Genomic DNA, 22,384 nt, shown 5'->3' on the forward strand with positions numbered 1-22,384 from the left:
ATTATCTGGGACAGACTGTTCAAAGGACTTGGCAAGAACATGAGTAAGTACCACTTGCACATCAATGTCCTAGATATGAGTGGTGCTTCTGGCATTGCAAGCACTTCAAGACTCTCTACCTACAGGGACTATAGCAATTCAGACAGACAGCACGTCGGTAGTATGGTACATCAACAAATAGGGCGGAACCAGGTCTTATCCCTTGTACCGAGAGGCTCTACGAGTATGGCAGTGGATGATGTCTTCCCAACACTTTCTGGTCGCAATGCATATTCCGGGGAAATCCATTGTGATAGCGGTCAAGCTTAGCAGGGCTATTCTGACGCCTCACGAGTGGTCCCTGAAACAGGAAGTTGCAGAGCTGATTTTTTCCAAGTGGGGCCAGCCATGCTGTGATCTTTTCACCATTTCCCTCAACAACAAATGCAGCAGCTACTTTGACCTAGTCCCACCACCAGGACAGTCACCCAGGGATGCACTTGTTCATGATTGGCCCCCCCAGGACTGCTTTATGCCTTCCCACCATTCCCCCTGATCCCCAAGGTTCTTCAGAAAGAACAGTCATTGGGTTGCAGGTTAATCCTCATTGCTCCTTACTGGCCTCGACAGATTTGGTTCCCATTGCTCTGGCCTCATCTGGAAGGGGAGCCTTGGATACTGGACCCCAGTTCCAGACCTTCTGATGCATCAGTTGGGTGCTCCCCACCCTTCCGTCCATACTCTCAAGCTGACGGATTGGTTTCTCCACTTCCGGTCTTAGCCAGGCTCCCAGATGTTTCCCCAGCAGTTCAACACATTTTGATTTCATCCCATAAACCCATTACAAGAAAACTTTATGCTAGTAAATTGAAGAGGTTCTCTTGTTGCACAAACAAGAACGACATTGATCCTTTTACTGCTGCCATTTCTAAGATTCTGGATTTCATTGCTGAAACATTTGAACGAGGAGCAGCGGCAGCTACTATCCAGGTCCATCTAGCTGCCATTTCTAATTTCCATGTAGGAGAAATGGGATCTAACATCATGTCCCACAGGCTATGTAAAGCATTCCTAAGAGGTACTTCCCTATTAAGACCTCCAATAAGAGAACCCCCCCCCGAGATTTAAATCTAGTTTTAGAGACTCTCATTCTTCCTCCCTTTGAGCCAGCTGATTCTTGTCCTCTCAATTTTTTACCATGGAAAACCTTTTTCTTAACTGCCATTACTTCAGCTAGGAGGGTTTCAGAGCTACAGACCCTATCTACTCGTCCCCCGTACTTGATTTTCCACAAAGATAGAGTTTCTGTCAGAGCCAATCCCTCCTTCTTACCCAAGGTGTCTTCGGAGCGCAATTTAAATCAATTCATAGAGCTTTCTGTATTCTTCCCCAATTATGGCAACAAGGCAGATTATAAGCTCCATCAATTGGATGTTCATAGACAGTTACGTTTTTGTTTACACAGGACTAAGGATTTCAGAAAATCTGACCAATTGTTTATATAGGTAGGTACTAGGCTATCTGCCTGAGGCATTTATAAGTCTAGCCAGAGTGTGTCAGCTTTCGACGCCCCATTGATTGATTAACTGATCCTCTGTCAAGCAGAGCCAATGAAGTGATCCCAGGTGTGTATATCCTTTGCAGACAACAAGAAAGGTTGTCCAGTCTCTAAAGTGACCATATCGAAGTGGCTTTCAGACACTATCATCCATATCTACGCTTTGCAGAACAGAGAACTTCTAGGAAAAATTAAAAGGACACTCAACTAGGGCCTTAGCTACTTCTATTGCCTTTCAAGCCAAACTGCCTTTAGATTCAGTCTGTGCGGCAGCTACATGGGCTAATCCCCATACCTTTATCTCTCATTACAAAGTAGATGCGGCCTCCCAGAACAGGACATCCTTTGGTTCCACGGTCCTGAAGAGTTTTTTTCCAGCGACCCACCCAAGATATAGGTGCTGGGGACGCTGTCCCAACCATCAAGAATGAAGGCGAGATGGGACAACATAACATAAAGAAGTTATGAACTCAACATTACGTTCCATGTTTGTTGTCCTTCATCTCATCTTCCTTCTTGCTTCCCACTCTCCTTCCCCCTCCTGGAGGATTGAGAAGAGTTTTCTTCCCTTTTGTTTGACTACACTGGCTGAGTTCCCTTTTTGCTTACCAGTTGGTTAGACCTAGTCTTTCCTACCTTTCTATTTGCTGATGTTTAAATACTCATATGCAGGTTCCTTTCTCATAAGTAAGTTTAGTAAAATTTGGACCTATTTAGTCTGGTGGGTTATCACAAATGAGATCTGGGTAACTACCGCTAGGCATGTTGGGATAGGGGCTAACCTCGAGCCAGTAAAAATCTCTCAAGCTATAGTATATGGCCAAGTCGGAGCCGACGATCAGCTCCAAACCCAACCAGCAAGAATGAAGGTGAGATGAAAGACAACAAACAGCCGAAGCCCACCCACGACAACGTGTGGCACTGCAGTATTACTGAAGCCTGTGTACTTCATTACAGAACCATTCTGTATGGTTTACACAAAACCATCTGAGCTATCCCGGTCTCCAACTACTCCACTCAGCTTCTGTACTCAAAGTTAATATAAGGTTTTAATTGATGCTGCAGTTTCTTCTCTCCGTATTCTAAAGGCGTGTTGAAGGAGGATGACAGCGCTATGCATATAATATAAGGTGATGGCACAGCCTTCAGGTAAAGTTCCAGTGCCTTTTACCATATGAGTGCAGGGATCAGCATCAGATGAAAATCCAGATTACCTTAGACAGAACGCAGTTGACCCGCATCCGTTGTATTTGTATTCCATTTATTTTATAGGAAAGCAAATTATTGGTTTATGCAACTGAACGTAAAAACAGGTTGCTATCAGGAAAATTTCTAGACATTTCTAGGCCTTACACTCATAAACATGAGAACGGCGTGTTTAAGATCCCAGTCATTTATGAGGATGACCTAGTTAATATAAAAAATATCTTGAAGAACAGAAGGTGCAGCTCTCGTGCAAAACATGTGGCAGAATGCCGCAATTTTAACCTGTAACTTTCTGTCTACTCTGTGCTCTGATATGACATCAAACAGAAACTAAATAAAAAACTAGGAAATTGCTCCACTGGTCACCCGCAAATAAAATATAAAGTCCGTTTTATTAAGCGCTTTTCATCTCTCCTTATAGGGAGACTTCTTCAGATAACAGACATATACAAATGCAAAGTTTAAATAAAAGAGTCATTAGTCATGTGACATTTAACACACACCTGCATTTAAAAACACCCTTCCCCATGACATCCACATATTGTTAACTGTGACATTTGTTACATTAATTAACAAGTAATACCGTAAATATACCCTTACTAAAAAATTCAGCCTAAAATTCATAATCAACATTCCTACTTATTCTATATATATATTTATTTTTATTTCATTCTATTGAACATTAAATATTTAGATAATTTATCCTGACCCATTCTATCTGCAGAACAGAACCCTACAACTAGACTGGACTCATGTGGCTGAACTATGGAGAATGTAGAAAGCATACCTCTCAACTTCATAAAACAAGAAATCTGGATAAAGCCTTACATGATGGCGGGGGGTGTTAAAGACCCCAAAATAGGGACAGATTTTAAATATTGTACTTATGAACTTAGAATTTTATTAGAATAGCAAGTATTGTGTTAGCTTCGTATCTCTGAACTTCCTAACACAAGAAATCTGGATACAGCCTTAAATACTGTGTGTGTGTGGGGGGGTGGGCAAAGAAGACCAAAAAAATGGAGAGAGATTTTAAATCTTGCTCTTGTAAATTTAGAATGTTGTTTACAATAACAGGTTTTGTAATAGCTTGCTTTTTCTGAAGGATAGTTATTTATTTACTTGCTTGCTTATTGACATTTGATTACCAGGAAAGTTTGACTGAGAAGAAGCCCATTTCAGCTGAGGCCCAGGGAGAAAAGCTCCAATTTATTATAAAACATTTTAAGAACAATAATTTTACAGTCTTCAAAATAAAACAAAAACATCTGTAGTTTAAATAATTGTAACAAATTAGACATGCTATAAAAACAATGGTTAAGAATCAATACAAGTTATATGACAATCATTTAATATTTAGAGAAATTTTAGACAGTTTGCAGAGAAATTTAAGATAAGTTAGTCTAATACAAACAGGAATTTCAATATGAAGTAAGGGAGAAATAGGGTTATGCTATATTTACAGAGGAAAGCCAGAGAAAATTATTTGACAGCAGTAAGGAAGTAAGCAAAGAAGGGAGAGTAAGGAGGTATAAGGAATGAAAATATATTTGTTCACATTTAGGGATATAGGTTGCCATATTTTTGAGCAAGAACAGAGCCAGACATTAGCTAGGAAGTCTTTCAGAGTGATTTTGAAAGATGGGAGGGAGGGTATAGACCTGATGGATACAGGTAAGAAGTTCCATGCCTTAGTAACCTTGTACGAGTACAGACAATGCCCAACAGATTTGCTAAGTTTGTAGCTAGAGAGGATTTTTTGGTAGCTGGATCACAATGACTGACTAGGAACATAGTTATGTAGAAGGTGCTGTAGTTTTATACAAGTTAAAATGTTAATATAGATAAAACAATATTGTTCTGGTTATATTTTGTTATTCAGTATTAGTGTAGCAGTTAATTTTATTTTTATAAGCAAAAATTGCATTTTGGTTTTATACAAGTTCAAATGTTAATATAAATAAAACACCATTGTTCTGGTTATACTTCGTGTTTAATATTTTGTTTGTTCTTCAATTTGTGTTTGAATGTTGGTATCTCACAATTCAGTTGGAGTGTACGGGGTTACATAAATATGTATGCAGATTTTATGTTACCAGCGTCCAGATTTTTAGCCAGTTGTACCTATTTTTTCATGGGCCTTTGTCCAGATTTTTGATGTTTCCATGTTGAGAGGTATGTTAAGCAGCAAAATGCAGTGGAACTATGTGCTGGAATTGCTAATATAAGCTTAAAGACTTTAGCTAAAGCAGATACAGACTGTTAAATAAATTTAAAAATCAGATCAAGAAATGAAAATGTTTATCTTTCTTTCTCTGTGTAATGGAATTGTACTACTCTTGCAGCCCTGCACTTGCCAGAGTGTTGTCCTTGACTTTAACCTGCACAAATTTCTACCTTCTGTAAGGTGAGGAGAGCTTGGAGAGAGTGGAGTTTCTTATTTAGGAATCTGGCATTAAGCAGTAACATCTTTAGATTTTCTAGGATTGGTTTTGCTATGTCAGATGTTTTGTCAGTATGGTATTACCTAAAAAAGGCACAGTGGAGGAGGACAAAGTTTTAGCTAATATTCAAAAGCCTACAGGGGACAGGTGCAGATCGTCCCTGGCAAAGGAGTATGTTCTGTCAACCATATTCTCTCATGCTGACATTGATTGTATCTCCTTGGAGTGACACCATAAACTAAGCCAGTTAATAAAGTCAACCATATTCTGTTCATGTTGTGGTATCGCGCTTGGAGAAGGTAGAGTGCTCCTCAATACTAGGCTGGTACTGGCTTGAAAACACAGTCTGCGAGCTTCACTATGTCTGTCTTTATATAGTCCAGAGAGGTACATCTCTGGTCATTTACACGCACATGGTTGGACTATGACTGGAGTACTTGCGATCCAATGACCTGAGTGCAAGTATGATTTGGAGGATCCTGGGTTCTGATAAAAATCTGACCGTGATTCTGTCCCAACTCAACCTGGTGAGTGGGAAGTCTGTGCATCTCATAATGGAGGTTCCTGTAAAGAAAATATTGTGTTGTATAGTGGTGTACATTATGGACTTAGAAGTGGAGATATCCTGGGATACGGTGGTATGTGTCTTGTTTGGTGATGTTTTTGTTGAGTGCCGAGTGCTGTAGAGGTTGCTAAGGACATTTTAGAGTGCAGTATCTAGGAGATCTTTGTGGTTTTGGAAGATGACATTTAAGAGCTTCAGCATACATGGCTCTATGTATCTGGTATTTACAATGTGAGGAGGGTACAATGTTTGTGTTACTTACAACCTCTTTGTTTACTATAGGTGCTTGTATGAGAGAGTCTTGCCTCCAGTAAAACTGTATAACTACACCTCTCACATACCATATCTGTTTGTTGGAGTATTAGGTGTTTGTCAGTGTACATAAGTCAGTTGCTGCATTATCCCAGGATTCCCATATCCACAAGACTACTTTAGAAATAGCAGGGAACTGCATGCCCAGGGGTTTGAGTCCTTAATGTATGCTTCACAAGAGGATGGTATTAGAGAGGTTTACAACTGGCTAACTTGGTTACTCTAGGAGAGTCCTATCAACTCTGCTTAATACTATGCTTGACAGGTGGGTGCTTCTCAATGTGCTGACTAGTCACTCTTTGCTCAACTAATTACTGAGCAATTTTCAGGGGTAGCATTATAGGTACAATTTCAATTGGGTGTCTATCATAACCGCGAAAGCAAATAATGCCGAATGGCATTACATCGAACACAAAACCGCGAACACTGACAATAGTGAAGCCGCGGAACATCGCATTCTTACCCAGGGCAAGAATTCGGTGGGCCGTTCTGCAGCTTCGCTATTTCCTCCACTGTGGTGCGATCTTGGAGTTGGTATATTTAAGTAGGGGGGGGTGTGGGGGGTAAAGCCCCCCCACATTAGACATAGGTTTTTGGTGTGCTTGTGTTGTGTGTGTGTTTTTGGAACGGCAATTTTTTTCCCAGGGGAAAAATTTGCTGTTCTGAGATTTTGATTATATCACATTTCAAACTTCCAAGTTCGAGCTTATGGTGTTCGATCTTTTGGAAGTTCGATAATGTGATATAAACCCTTTCAATTCTAGGTGGCTGCATCTACACAGGGCACTGCTAACCACCCCCTGAGCAATTAGCAGTATTGCACAAATGTGACGTTATACAGGCCTAAAAAGTCACAAGACAAACAGCCTAGTATTCCGCAAATCACGAGAGCACTCTTTAGGTTTTGAAACAGTGAATCCCAGCTCTGAAGGCTGTTTGTCACCCTCTCATGCCACAAGAGAACAGACCAAAGACTACTTAATGGGGTGCTCAAAAAGTTGAAAATAGCCTAGCTATGAATAATAAATGAAGCAGAAGTTCAGGAACAAAGAATAACAACAATGGCACTGGAGTAGAGCAAGCAGCCCAGCAAATAAGAACAGATATCAGAGCAGCACAAGTAATTAACAATTTAAACTGCAGTTAAGAACTATAATTTTGGATATTCAGATCTGGATGGATCTGGATTCAGCACAATAGTTAAATGCAATGATGATAGCAAATAAACTTTAAAATGCAGAATTCAAGTGCAGAATTATAAAATGCACAGATATCACAACAGTAGTGTAAGTGTAGACACATTACAAATCAGTACTTAAAAGTAGTTATCTTAACAATGGATGCAAATGGATCTAATAGAAAATCTTTTTAAACAATGGCATGGTAGCCATAGAAAATCTTTTTAAACAATGGCATGGTAGCCAAGCAAGTGGAAATTCGGAGATAATAAGCCAAGCTTATACAGGTTCAGGAAGTCTCAAAACAAACAACTTAGAACCTCATACAATCACAATAATACAAGCTGAGATCAGAAGGGACTTTGTTACCGTCTTCTGCCACAAAAGAGCAGACCAAAGACCTCTTAATGTAAAATCAGTGTTTGGGTGTCCAGAGAGCTGAGAGTAACCTAGTTACAGCAATAAACCAAGCAGAAGTCCAAGAACAAACGTAGCAGCTAGACCACTAAAGTGGAGCAAGAAACACAGGAAATGCTGTCCATATTCAAGTGCAGCTTGGATCTATGTATAGGAAACAGAAGATTTACCCCAGGACTGAACCTTAAACAGAGACAGCTCCTAAATGTTTTATCCTATGCATGAATGCCTTTAAATTATCTATGGTATGATCCCAGTTTGTCTCACTAAGTGTAACAATCATGGAATGGTTAAAGCTAGTCTAATGCCAAATGGGATAGATTTCTTCAAGCACCAAAAGGGAATTTGGCTAGGCTTAAAATGGGCCGCAGGGGCAGCTAGCCTAGTACTTACCTGTGAACCTAAAACAAGCACAGATATCAGAGCAACACAAGTAATCAATGACTTAAAGTGCAATTAAGAACTATAGTTTTGGACATTCAGATCTGGATGGATATGGATTCAGCACAACAGTCAAATGCAATGGTAACAGAAATTAAAATTGCAGAATTCAAGTGCAAAACTTAATAAAATGCTTAAATATCACAACAGCTGTAGTATAAATCTAGACAGACTGCAAAACGTTATTTAAAATACATATCTAGCAGTGAAAGCAAATGGATTCAGCAGAAAATCTCTTCAAACAGTGATGTGATAGCCAAGCAAGTGGAAATTCTGTGATAATTGGCCTACTTTATACAGGCGCAGGAACTCTCAAAACTAACAGCCTAGGGGGGCGTGGCCAAGGATGAACACAGGATAGCAGCAGATTTCTTCAGCTCCACCAATTTCATTACATTGACAGGAATTAATTACTTAAAAAATTAATTCTTGAAGTAATTTTCTTTCTAAATATGTTTGTTTTATATAGTTCTTGAACTATATCTAAAAAAGAAAGGAAATCTTAATATTCCTGTCAGAAATTACTTTGGAAATTTTCCTGTCAGTTTATCAGTCTGAAATGAGTTCCAGTAAGACAAATTCTCAAGACTCCAGCATCAAGAAAGAACTTCAGTCTCTGATAATTATAGTCCAGCAACTTACTGCTAAGATGGATAAAATGGATACTAAAATAGACACTTTCATAGAAAAAACTACAAAACAAATAGACTTGTTACATATGGACCTGCAACAACAGAAGATCCAGATGACAGGCATAGAAGAAGCTGTGAATGACATGGAAAATAAAATACAAGAAGAGGAAATCAACATTGAGTTTCTGCTGAAACAAAATACACATTTACAAACAAAGCTGGATGACCTGGAAAATAGATCTAGGCTAATAACATTAGGATTTTTGGACTGCCAGAAAATATTGAAGGTAACAATATTACTTCTTTTTAACAACGTGGCTCCTAAAACTTTAGATTTACCAGAAGCATTCTCTTTTGGTATCGAAAGAGCACATAGATCTATAGCTAATACTAACTCTAACAAAAACTATCCTAGATCAGTTATAGTTAGATTTCTATCATCTTTTGATAAAGAGATGGTTCTTAAATCTGCTTGGGCTAAAGCTCCTGTTAAGTTTAATGAGACAACTGTGCGTTTTGACAATGACTATTCTTCCATGGTAATTGCTAAAAGAAAAGTTTTTCTGCCACTAATAAGGGAGCTTAAAAAGCACAGTTTAAAACATACCTTCTGTTTCCTGCCAAGCTTAAAATCTTCCATCCTTATGGTCCTAAGGTCTTCGATGATTTAGACTCTGCTTTACTGTTTGTCAAAGAAAAAGATTTTGGATAAAATAGAAGAAATGGAATGGGCTAGTTCTTCATTAAAGAGATTGGCAACTGAAGCTTCCTGGAAGACTTCAGAGAAGAAGAAGAGACTAAAAACAAATGATTTGTTATATGTTTTTTCTCTCTCATCATTTTAGTTCATTATTAATCTTTTTGAATATAGTTCCTGCATTTCCAGAAAGCCACAAATATTTTGGAAAAGATTTAATCAAAGTTATTCTCTATGTGCAAAGAAATGTTTTGTTTCATAACCAGTCAAAATGCCTGAGGATTTAATGGCAGGCTGTGACTCGATTTGTTTTCTTTCTGAAAAAGTAAGGTTAGTAATTTGATACATTTTTTCTTTATCTTTTTTTTCTTCTTCTTTTATTATTTTCTTTGTTTAAACAATGACATTCTATTTAGATTATGTAGTGGGTAAAGGGTGGGGAGGGCAGGAGAGAACAGTAATGAAAATATCATTAATAGAATAATAACATATTTATTTCTTGTAAAAGTTTATAAGTTCTTCAAATGCTATTTCTAATTATACTTTCTTGATTATACTGCTTATGCTTGTTTGTAAATAATCTGTCATTCTTTAACTAATAATAATCAGAACTAAATAAGAGTAAATAATATGTTTTATTTTTAACTCTATTAATATAAACAGTAAGTAACATTCCATTGTATATACTTCTTACAGCTTTCTCTTACATTTTTTTATTTCTGCCTCACTCCCTTTTTCTTTTTCTTTTCTTTATTAATATATAGAAATGCTTTTGACTGTGTGGGCACAGTGAATAATAGGATTTGTATGAAAATTGAGTTGGGAGAAGAATGCTGAGTTTTATTGCTTGTTGGTAATTTTGAGTTTAATTTCACTTGCATAGAGGCTGTGATGATCTGTGGAATACATTGTGGAGGTTCTGTCATGTTTAGATGCATTTACACTGCTAAATGAATGTTTGTCACTAGTTTTTAATAAGTTTAAATGTTAAGAGATCTGGGATGTGGGCTGTCTTATGCACAATGCCCTTGAGTTACCTCAGAATCTTCAAATCACAGAATTCTCACAGAGAAACTGAAAGCAGTTAGTATAAACATTGACAAGGTTATCACACTGACACACCACAGATTCAGGAAAAATACTCTGTTCATAAAATATGTCAGTTATAATGAGTTTAAATGATGTAGTTTCTTGTAGTAAGTAAATGTCTTATTTTAGAAGGCATAAAAAATGAAACATTTATTTAAATGTTTTTGAAAATCTGCTTAACAGCAGCATAATAATCTGTGTTAAAAATTTGTGTTCCAAACATATACTTTACTATAACTCATTTAATTCATCTGATTGACAAACATAAATAATCTTATAACTCTATTCTGGAAGAAATGTCATGTGATATATTTTAAAGCAGTAGGTTAGCATGATTGTAAAATCTGGTTACCAATATGTGTTTGCTGTGCATTATTTTGTATAAAGCAGACAGATTTATTCTAGGGACAGCAAGTAGGATAGTGCTCTACAAAGACACAACTCAGTGAGATCAGATATATATGTATATGAGAAACCTAATACCTTCTACTATCATTCTTCCTTACTTCTCAACTGCAATCCTTCTCTGTGTTCTCAAACATCCTAATGACTTTACAGTTTCTACTGTTCTAAAAAAAAAAAAAAAAAAAATATATATACTATAATACACTAATAATGATCTGTGGAGTGTAGTTCTAGATATTCTAGATGTCTCTTACAATTTATGTGTTCTATTTTCTTGATCTAGACTAATAACTATCCATGGTAACTTAATATCTGTTAAAGGAACTCATAGTTAATCTTCAATTTTGTATAACCTTTGTTTTAATTCTATGGAGCTTTTCTCCCCGGGCCTCCACTGAAAATGGAAATTATCCAGCTGGACTAGCCCGGTCAACAAATGTAAAATAAATAAATAATAAATAAATATATATATATATATATATATATATATATATGTGTGTGTGTGTGTGTGTGTGTGTGAGTGTGATGGCTTTTTTTCTGAGAATCTGCATAACTATCCAATATGATTTATAATAATTTCTATGAATACAATATTTTACTCTATTGACAAAATGAATGTTTGCCACAAGTTTAATAAGTTTCCCGCCAAAATGTTAAGGGAGACAATCTGGGATGTGGGCTGTCTCATGCACAGTGTCCAGAGTTTTTCTCCAGCTTCACTCACAGAAGTTTCACAGAGAAACTGAAAGCAGTTAGTATAAACATTGACAAGGTTATCACACTGACACACCACAGATTCAGGAAAAATACTCTATTCATAAAATGTGTCAGTTATGATGAGTTTAGATGATGTAGTTTCTTGTAGCAAGTAAATATCTTATTTTAGAAGGCATAGAAAATGAAACATTTATTTAAATGTTTTGAAAATCTACTTAACAGTAGCATAATAATCTGTGTTAAAACTTGTGTCCCAAACATATACTTTACTATAACTCATTTAATTCATCTGATTGACAAGCATAAATAATCTTATAACTCCATTCTGGAAGAAATGTCATGTGATATATTTTAAAGCAGTAGGTTAGCATGATTGTAAAATCTGGTTACTAATATGTGTTTAGGATAGTGCTCTACAAAGACACAACTCAGTGAGATCAGATATATATATGTGTATGTGCGTGTGTGTGTGTGTGTGTGTGTGTGTGTGTGTGTGTGTATATGTTTGTGTGTGTATAAATATATATGTGTATGTGTATGTGTGTGTGTGTGTGTGTGTGTGTGTGTGTGTGTGTGGTGTGTGTGTGTGTGTGTATATGTGTGTGTGTGTGTGTGTGTGTGTCTGTGTTTGTGTGTGTGTTTTTTTTTTTGAATAGGTGGGTGTTTTTGAGAATCTGCATAACTATGCAATATGATTTATAATAAGTAAATGCTCATATACAAACAATTCAAGATTTTTTGGAAGCTGTTGATAGAATTCACATGACAGAAAATAGATGCATCTTAATGCATGTAATGTCTGAATCATATTAGCCAAAGTTTTTGATTTAAATGAATGTTACATAATTTTCTCTCCTCTTGATTTCTAACATTAAGATTATTTGAATGCTATTAGAATACAAGTGTTATATATTACATAGATCTATATAATAGTATGAACAGTTTTTTAAAAAAAAAAAAAAGTTTATTTTAGTTTATATGATGCTGTTTTACCAAATGTGTAGTTTTGTCTTGATAGATAATTGAATTGAAAACTGTTAACCTCACTTAAATATAACTAGTATTAAATTGATAAGGTGGTAGCTAGGTTTAATCCTTACATTATTTTCACTTGTTCATTGTTATATGTATATAGTTTTGACATCCACAATATATTTTGTACACTCATTGTCACTACAAACAAAATTGAATCCTATACAAAATCCCATAAGAGATTTAATAAATACAGCTATATTTAAAGGCACACCTAAAAGATGAGATGTAACATTATTTATCTTGTTATTTGTTATTTCGATCATAAGATTCTTGAGTTTTAAAAATGCCAAATGACATCTTTAAAAGGAATTTCTTTAAACATTAATGGATTGAATAATCCCAAGCCTAATAAGATACATTAATCTACACAAGGCCAATCTAGTCTTCCTGCAAGAAACCCATCTCTTGAAAAAAGATATTGATAAACTAGCCACTAATAAGTATACAGTATTGGTTAGTTCAGAGCACACTCAGAAAAAAAGAGGACTGGCTATTTTATGGAATAAAAGTATGCCCATTCCTAAAACCATTAAGTCTTATCAGGATGACAAAGGAATGTTTTGTATGGTTACAATACAAATTAATGGGAAGACACTTTAATTAATGTATATTGGATACCTGGAATTGGTATTAATACAGTGAAACATCATATTGATAAGATCATATCATTCTCTGTAGGGGATATTATTTTAGCTGGTGATTTTAATTGTATACTACATGAAAGTGATACTACCACTATAAAGAAATGAAGAATTACATCTAATGCAAAACATTTAAATGATTTTGCTAATTCTTATCATTTGAATGATATTAATAATCAGATAGAGTCAAAATCATTACCATACACCTTTTTCTAACAGATACAAAACTTATTCAAAAATAGATAGGGTCTTTATTTCTAACCAGATGGTAACATATTTATTTAATTCCAAAATCATTTCATGTCCTATATCTGATCATAACTCAATTGTTTTTGAATTCATGATAAAAATACTCATAATGTTCAGATCAAAAGGATACCAGCATACTTAACTCAGCTAAAAGACTATAAAGAATATATACTTTCAGAAGTACAACATTTTCTAGACATAAATAATACTCCTGAAGTCTCCATTGTCTATGTTTGGGATGCCTTAAAATCATATCTATATGGACAAAGTATCAGATGGTATAATAACAAAAAGAAATCTTGGGATAAGGAATTGTTAGATATTCAAAGTAAACTAGACTCTTATAAACATAATAATAAAGAAAATATTATGGACAAGAAAGTTATTGAAGAAATAAACAAACTAAATGAGAAATACAAAGAAATTTTAACTCATAAAGTTAAAATAACTTTAGAGAAATACAAGTTTTGTCTTATTCAATAAGCCCCAAATACTTACATAGACTTAAAAATAAAACAAAAGATTGAATAAACAAAACCATATCAAATAAATCTTTTCTCTAAGGAAAAGAAGAATGTTTCTAGTATACCAGAAATACTGGATGAATTTAGAAATCACTTTCACAAGATTAACCATAACAACATTAACATGGAACCTAAAGATAAAATAAAGGAGTTTATAACCACAAACATGAATAAAAGCAATAAACAACAGATTAAACTATTGGACAAGAGTATTTCATATACAGAAGTTATTACACAAATAAATAAGCTTAAATCAAACAAAGCACCGGGTAATGATGGTATTATACCAGAGATATATAAAATCCTTTCTAAAACTACATATTCATTAATACATAAGGTTTTATTCTGGCCCAAACTGAGTTAATAACCCCCATCTTGGCAATATACATTTATTTCACCAATTTTAAAACCTAATAAAGATCCAACTAGATGTTCTTCATATCGACCCATCTCATTACTTAATGTTGATTATAAAATGTTTATGAGTATTTTTGCTGATAGATTGAAGACAATTATCCCGGCATTATAGACATAGATCAGACGGGCTTCATTGTAAATAGAAATACTTTTGATAATATAAGAAGAACTTTAACATTAATTGATTTTGCAAATAGGAAAAAGAAAGATTTAACACTTATTAGTCTTGATATAGGTTCAGCATTTGATTCAGTAAGTTGGGACTATCTGTTTACCTTACTGAAATGCACAAATTTCTCTGATGCATTTGTAAATTTAATTGACCATTTATACAAAGGCAGCTGGCTTATATTAAGGTAGGAACATATGTTTCACAAAAATACCCATTCTTAAAGGTACAAAGCAAGGATGTCCACTTTCTCCACTATTATTCACTTTAGTAATGGAGCCTTGGGCTAATTTGATTAGAAACAGTACTGACATAGAGGGTTTTGAAATAGAAGAAAATACAACATCAAAAATTCAACTTTTTGCAGATGATGTTCTAATTACATCAGCAGGATCTAATTCTTCTATGCAGTCTTTATTTGGTAAAATGATGAATTTTAAAAGTATTTCTGGTTTAATATTCAATGAAGAAAAACTAAAATACTACCTATATATACATTAGTGATTTTACTAAATATGTACCCAACTCAGGTCAGATAACTTATTTAGGTATAATACTATCTAAAGATATTAAATCTATTATATATAATAACTATAATACCTGTTTTCTTAATATACAAAATCTTTTAATACCTGGAATAATATGTTTTTACTATGGAGGAGAGACTTACAATTATTAAAATGATAATATTCCCCAAGATTTTATACTTAATACAATCAATAATACTTTCACCTACAAAAATAACTATCAAGAAACTGAATACACTAATGTTAAATTTCTTATGGGCACCTAATAGACCTAGGATTGCATTAAAGAAACATACTAATAGCTGGTCTCAAGGGGTATTTCTTTTCCAGACTTTAATTTATATATTATCTCTTCTATTATAAAAGTTATTACTTTATTAATATATCGGTCATATGTCAAAATGGAAAGATTATTGGGAGCTAATTAGTATGCACTTCATGAAAATCTCCTTAACACATAAAAATATGATTATAAATAACTCCATGTTGTGGTTGCTAAAGGAATTTTGTACTTCACCTATTACACCTAAACATATGGTCTGTTACCCATTAAATATTATAATTAGTTATCGTAACTTTATATTCATGCACCCTAAGTATAGGGAATGGAATTTTATTGTATTCCCTATAATTTATACTCAGGGTATGCTTATGTCATCTACTTCTGAAGGAGCTCATTTAGCTATAGATAATCATCTAAAGTACTGGTATCAGCTGATATCTGATAATAAAGTTAAAAATCTAGATTTCTTAAAACAAGAATTTGATCTAAGAGAAACTTGCTGGTTAGAGGTTCAGATCTTTAGACAACATCTCATTGATAGAATAGATCTAATGTCTATAACAGTTAAAGAATCTATTCCAAAACTGATTGATTACTTGATAATAAATTTACAGCATAAAGTTTCTGATAAAGGTAAACTTTCATATATACATAAAATTATCAGACAAGAAACTTTTTACAGTGTAGATTCATACTGGAATTATTTCACCTCTATTAATGGGGACCCACCAACTCAACAAGATAAACAATATATATTGGAATCTGCTTATAGAACTACATCTTCCATTGTCTGGAGACTTTATACATGGAAATTTTTACATAGATCTTTTATACACCTTTGATGATGAATAAAATTAATAATAAAGATAATCTATGTAAGAGATGTAATGTAGAAATTAATGCTGACTGGGCTCATATGTTTTATGACTGTATGAAGTTGAAAGAATACTGGAAGTCAATTAATGAATTTTGCAGGCTCTTTTTACAGATAATTTCATTATTTCTAAGTCTCTTATATTATTCAACACACCGGTACCTCAATGTGTTAAAAGATTAAGCTTCCCTTGTTATGGTCTATCCTAGTAGTGGCTAGGAAAATAATAACTAGAAATTGGATTTCAGATACACCTCCTTCGTTCAATGAATTTAAAAATGTTATGAATATAATGTGTCATATGGAAATAAGCACAATTAGAATGAGAACAACTAGAAAAACATCACATTTTATTGTATGGGATAATTTACAAAATTTGTTAAAAAAATTCTAATTTCAATAGCACAGTATTTTAGTTTAATTAATTGATCTGATTGTAGTGGATGTCTTTGTAAATACTTTAGTTGTTTTGTTGAATATTATAATAATACCTATTTTTAATTATTTGTATAAAATTGTTATGATATTTCTCTTATATGTTAAAACAATAAACTTGTTTTGAAAAAAAACTAACAGCCTAGCTTTTAGGCAATCACAGTAATACTGTTTGGGGTTTCAAATAGTAAATCCCGACTCAGAAGGAACCACCTTGTTACCCCCCGCATGCCACAAAAGAGCAGACCAAAACTTCATAATGTAAAACCACTCTCTGGGTGCCCAAAAAGCTGAAACTAGCATAGTTACAAATAATAAACCAAGCAACACAGCAAATAAAGTACAGATTTCAGAACAGTACAAGTAACGAACAACTTAAAGTGCAAATTACAACTATGGTTTTGGATGTTCAAGTCTGGATGGCTCTGGATTCGGCATAACAGTCAAATGCAGTGGTAACAGCAAATAAACTTTAAAATGTGGAATTCAAGTGCAAAACTCTATAAAACAAATATCACAGCAGCTGTAGTATAAATGTAGACAAAGTGCAAATCAGTACTTAATAGTGCTTGTGTAACAGAGGACTGTAATGAAAGGTGAAGAACAAGGGACCAAATGGATATGTATGTATGTATGCGGAGCTTCGCACATTTTGAGGTACAACTTCAGTTAAACTTATATTCAAGGCTTTCTAACTTTTAACTTTTGATTTGTTTTTTGTTTTGTAAAGTAGCAAGTAGCTGTATTCAGATGTAAACCAGCTTTCAATTTTTTTTATGTTAGTCTGGACAAATTCTTTAATCTTAAGTTTATATATGGCTGATTTTGAAATCACCATATCATCTGCAACCATTATTGTGTTTAAGTTGTTAAGTCCTAACAAGATGGGGTTATTGAAGAATGAAAAAGCAATGGCTCAAGGACACGGCCCTTTAGAACAGTAGGCTTATCATGGCAGAAGAGGAGTAGAAATTACTGATGTTTAATAGTAGAGATGATTAATGAGATAATCTTAGGTTCAAAGACATGATTTATGTGCTAGACATTCAGTGCAGAGTATATGAATGCACGGCTAACGATTAATCAGTTCAAACAACTTTTTGATGTCAGTGAAGATGTCTCCAGTAAATTTAACTTCATTTATGCTTCTTAATAGATGATCATTTAAACCCAGGGATGCAGAAGCCAGTGCATTTCTTTGTGCCGGTCCCAAGCCCGGATAAATGGGGAGGGTTGCGTCAGGAAGGGCATTCGGCGTAAAACTTTGCCAGATCTTTTCATGCAGTCACCAGTTAATATTTCCATACCGGATCGGTCGAGGCCCGGGTTAACAACGACCGCCACCAGTACTGTTAGCCAACAGGGTGCTGGTGGAAATTGGGCTACTGTTGGCCGAAGGAAGAGAAGAGGCGGAAGGCATGGCCGAAGGCAGGAAGAGAGGAGAAAGGCTAGGACTGTGGTAGTGAGGGTCGGAACTGTGAATGTTGGCAGTATGACTGGTATAGGGAGAGAGCTAGCTGATATGATGGACAGAAGGAAGGTTGGTATATTGTGTGTGCAAGAGAACAGATGGAAGGGGAGTAAGACTAGGTGTATCGGAGGTGGGTTCAGATTGTTTTATCATGGTGTGGATGGGAGGAGAAATGGCGTAGGAGTTATTATGAAGGAACAGTATGCGAAGAGTGTTTTGGAGGTGAAAAGGATGTTGGATAGAGTGATATGAAGCTGGAAATTGATGGTGTAATGATTAATGTTATTAGTGCATATGCTCCACAAGTTGGGTGTGCAGTGGATGAGAAAGAAAAAGTTTGGAGTGAATTGGATGAAGTGGTGATGACTGTACCCAAGGGTGAGAGAGTGGTGATTGGAGCAGATTTAAATGGGCATGTTGGTGAAGGGAACAGTGGGGATGAGGAAGTGATGGGTAGGTATGGTGTTAAACAAAGGAATGCAGAAGATCAGATGGTAGTAGATTTTGCGAAAAGGATGAATATGGCTGTGGTGAATACGTATTTTAACGAGGGAGGAGCATAGGATGACATACAAGAGTGGAGGAAGATGCACACAGGTGGATTATATCTTATGTAGGAGGGGCAGTTTGAAGGAGATTGGAGACTGTAAAGTGGTGGCCGGAAAAAGTGTAGTTAGGCAGCATAGGATGGTGGTTTTTAGGATGACGTTGGTGATCAAGAAGAGGAGAAGGAGTGTGAGGGCAGCACCAATGATCAAATGGTGGAAATTGAAAAAGGGTAATTGTGAGGTGGAGTTAAGGGATGAGTTAAGACAGGCACTGGGTGGCAGTGAAGAGTTACCAAATAGCTGGGTAACTACAGCAGAGCTAGTAAGGGAGATTGCTAGAAAGGTGCTTGGTATCACATCGGGACAGAGGAAGGTCGACAAGGAGACATGGTGGTGGAATGAGGAAGTACAGAAGAGTATACAGGCAAATAGGTTGGCAAAGAAGAAGTGGGATTGTCAGAGAGATGAAGAAAGTAGACAGGAGTATAAGGAGATGAGGTGCATGGCAAAGAGAGAGGTGGCAAAGGCTAAGGATAAGGCATATGAAGAGTTGTATGAATGGTTGGACACTAAGGAGGGAGAAAAGGACCTGTACCGATTGGCTAGACAGAGGGACCGAGCTAGGAAACATGTGCAGCAGGTAAAGGTGATAAAGGATAATGAGGGAAACATACTCACAAGCGAGGAGAGTGTGTTGAGGAGATGGAAAGAGTACTTTGAGGGGTTGATGAATGAAGAGAATGAGAGGGAGAGAAGGTTGGATGATGTAGGGATAGTGAATCATGAAGTACAATGGATTAGCAAGGAGGAAGTAAGGATAGCTATGAAGAGAATGAAGAATGGAAAGGCAGTTGGCCCAGATAACATACCTGTGGAAGCATGGAGGTGTTTAGGTGAAATGGCAGTGAAGTTTTTAACCAGATTGTTTAATGAAATCTTGGAAAGTGAGAGGATGCCTGAGGAATGGAGAAAAAGTGATGTAATGGGATCCTATCTCACCTACATTCATGACAGATGGGTTCGGAGCCGATCCGTCGGCTCCGAATCGGCCACTATATACTAGAACGAAGTCTCTCATTGGCTGGGCTTCCCCTTATCCCAGAATGCACCATGCCTGCCTCCCCAGATCTCGTTTGCCGCTTTTCATGCTGGACGTGGTCTCGACTTGGCTGGAGCTAAGTGTATTTTCTTGACCTTTTTGGTCTTTTTGACTAGGGTTTCTGTCAGTTTTTGAACAAACAGCTGTTTTAACAGCTTTGTGAGCGTTTGTGGTCAGTTTTTGTGAAAGTTAGAATTTTTATATTTTCGCGCTTCTAGTATACTGGGCAAGGTCCGTTTAAGTTAGAGGGCCTTTGCCCTTATTGTGTGGTTGTTTTTCTTGTTGTGTGACTAAATAGTTTCTTGTTTTACCTGTTGTATCGGGCTAAGCCCATTTAAGTTAGAGGGCTTTAGCCCATATATTAGTTTACTTCGGTGTATTTAGCTATCTGTTTCTACTGTGTTCAGAATGTCTAAAGAGCAGAAATCAGGATTTAAAAAATGTGCTAAATGTTATTATAAAATGTCTATCACAGACAGCCATGCTGTCTGCGTGTACTGTTTAGGGCCTAAACATCTACAGGATACATGCAGTGTTTGTCATGCTTTTTCTTCCAGGGTCCTTCAGGAAAGAAAAACAAGCTGATACTTAGGGGTCTTATTAAGCCTTCATTTGAGGAAGCGTTGGCTTCATCTCCAGCTTCTAAAAAGAAAAGATCGTCGGCTCCGACCAGCCCGTCGGGCCCGACACCCAAGAAGCATAGATCGTCGGCTCCGACCAGTCCATCGGACCCGACATCTAAGAAACATAGATCGACCTCTTCTTCCTTGGCTCCAATGGCTTCGGAGCCGATGACTGAAGGGTCTGCCTCGGTGCCTCTTTCCTCGGCTCCATTGGTGTCAGAGTTGCAGGTTAGTGCATCGAGAGGCCAGTCACCTACTTCGGCTCCTTTGGTTTCGGAGCCGTTGGAGGTGTGCAGCTCAGACTCTTCCCCCTCGGCCCCGGAGCTGCCTTCGGCGCCGACACCTTTACAAACGGTTCCGGTCTCAGGTCTGATAGTGTTGGAACCTTTTCGGAGCCGATCCCCTGTTTTATCGGAGCCGAGGCAGAAGTCTTCTCGGCCCCATTCTATTTCATAGGTTCATAGGTTCATAGGTTATAGGTTCATAGGTTAGTACTAGGCTAACTGCCCTTGTGAGCCATTTTAAGCCTAGCCAATTATCCCTTGTGAGACTCAAACCCTGCACCTTGTGTTTGTAAGGCAACATCCCTAGGATGTGGCCCGGCTGTGCTTCTCCGGAGCCAGTCAGGGGTCGATTTGCGAAACACCCACAGGCTTGGGAATCTATAACCAAGGATCAGTGGGTGCTTCGCATTGTAACCGGAGGCTACCTAATCCCCTTCTTCAAGCCCCCTCCTCCTACAAGGAGAATCCCAGACGTGCCACCCAGTCAATGGGATCAAGCAGCCGTAGAAGTTTCAAAGCTGCTAAGCAAAGGGGTCATCCAGCCCATCCCCGCCGACCAGATCGGATCAGCAACTTACTCAAGATTATTTTTGGTGCCAAAAAAGACAGGGGACATAAGGCCCATTTTGGACCTAAGCTCATTAAATCGTTTTGTGAAAATGTCCAAGTTCCGGATGGTCACCCTTCAGTCCATTTTCCCGTTATTGGAGAAGGATGTCTGGATGTGCTCCATAGACCTCAAGGACGCTTACTATCACATTTTGATACGTCAAGAGTCCAGGAGTCATTTACGCTTCCGCCTAGGAACCAGTCATTTCCAGTTTCGTGCACTGCCCTTTGGTCTCACCACAGCCCCTAGGGTGTTTACCAAGTGTCTGGCAGTGGTGACAGCTCACCTGAGAAGTCTAGGATTCCAAGTGTTTCCCTATCTTGACGACTGGCTCCTCACTGCCACCTCCGAGCATCTACTGATTCGAGCGCTGATGGCCACAGTAACTTTGGGTCTCTCGCTGGGAATCACTTTCAATTGGGAAAAGTCTGTGCTGCGGCCATCTCAGCGTATCACCTTTATAGGTGTAGAGTTAGACACAAAAAGGGTGTGGGCATTTTTGCCATCAGAAAGAATTCAGGTCCTACAATCTCAGATTCTAAATTTGTTACCCAAATCTCGAGTTCCTGCCAGACAGATTCTTCAGTTATTGGGCACGATGGCTGCAACTATCCTCTTAGTACCGTTAGCCAGGCTGCACATGCGGGTGCTGCAATGGCTATTATCAGTTCAATGGTCATACCAAGAACTTCCCCTGAACCACTTGGTTATGATTACGGACAGTTGTCGTCGGGCCTCCATTGGTGGCTGCATCGGTCCAACCTGGACCGGGCGCCCTCGCCTTCAGCCCCTGTTGCCACAGTGACCACGGACGCCTCCCAGATAGGGTGGGGGGGTCATTATCTGGACAGGTCTGTCCAAGGCACTTGGCAAGATTGCGAAGTGCACCTTCACTTCAATGTCCTGGAAATGAGAGCGGTGCTTCTGGTTTTGCAAGCACTTCATCATGCTCTCC

At 37.0% G+C, this 22,384-nt stretch overlaps 1 protein-coding gene across 1 annotated transcript in view; it reads left to right on the top strand.

Moving 5' to 3' along the window:
- IQCB1 (IQ motif containing B1) overlaps window positions 1-22,384 on the top strand; it is a 1,943,919-nt gene that overhangs the window by 1,145,232 nt on the left and 776,303 nt on the right. Inside the window, exon 12 of the mRNA XM_044075021.1 lies at window positions 20,860-20,889. Within this exon, the coding sequence (XP_043930956.1) occupies window positions 20,860-20,889 (30 nt within the window). The remainder of the gene's footprint in view (window positions 1-20,859; window positions 20,890-22,384) is intronic.

Source organism: Protopterus annectens, chromosome 6.part0, assembly GCF_019279795.1.
Source record: "Protopterus annectens isolate FY-2018-M chromosome 6.part0, PAN1.0, whole genome shotgun sequence".
Classification (NCBI taxonomy): domain Eukaryota; kingdom Metazoa; phylum Chordata; order Ceratodontiformes; family Protopteridae; genus Protopterus; species Protopterus annectens.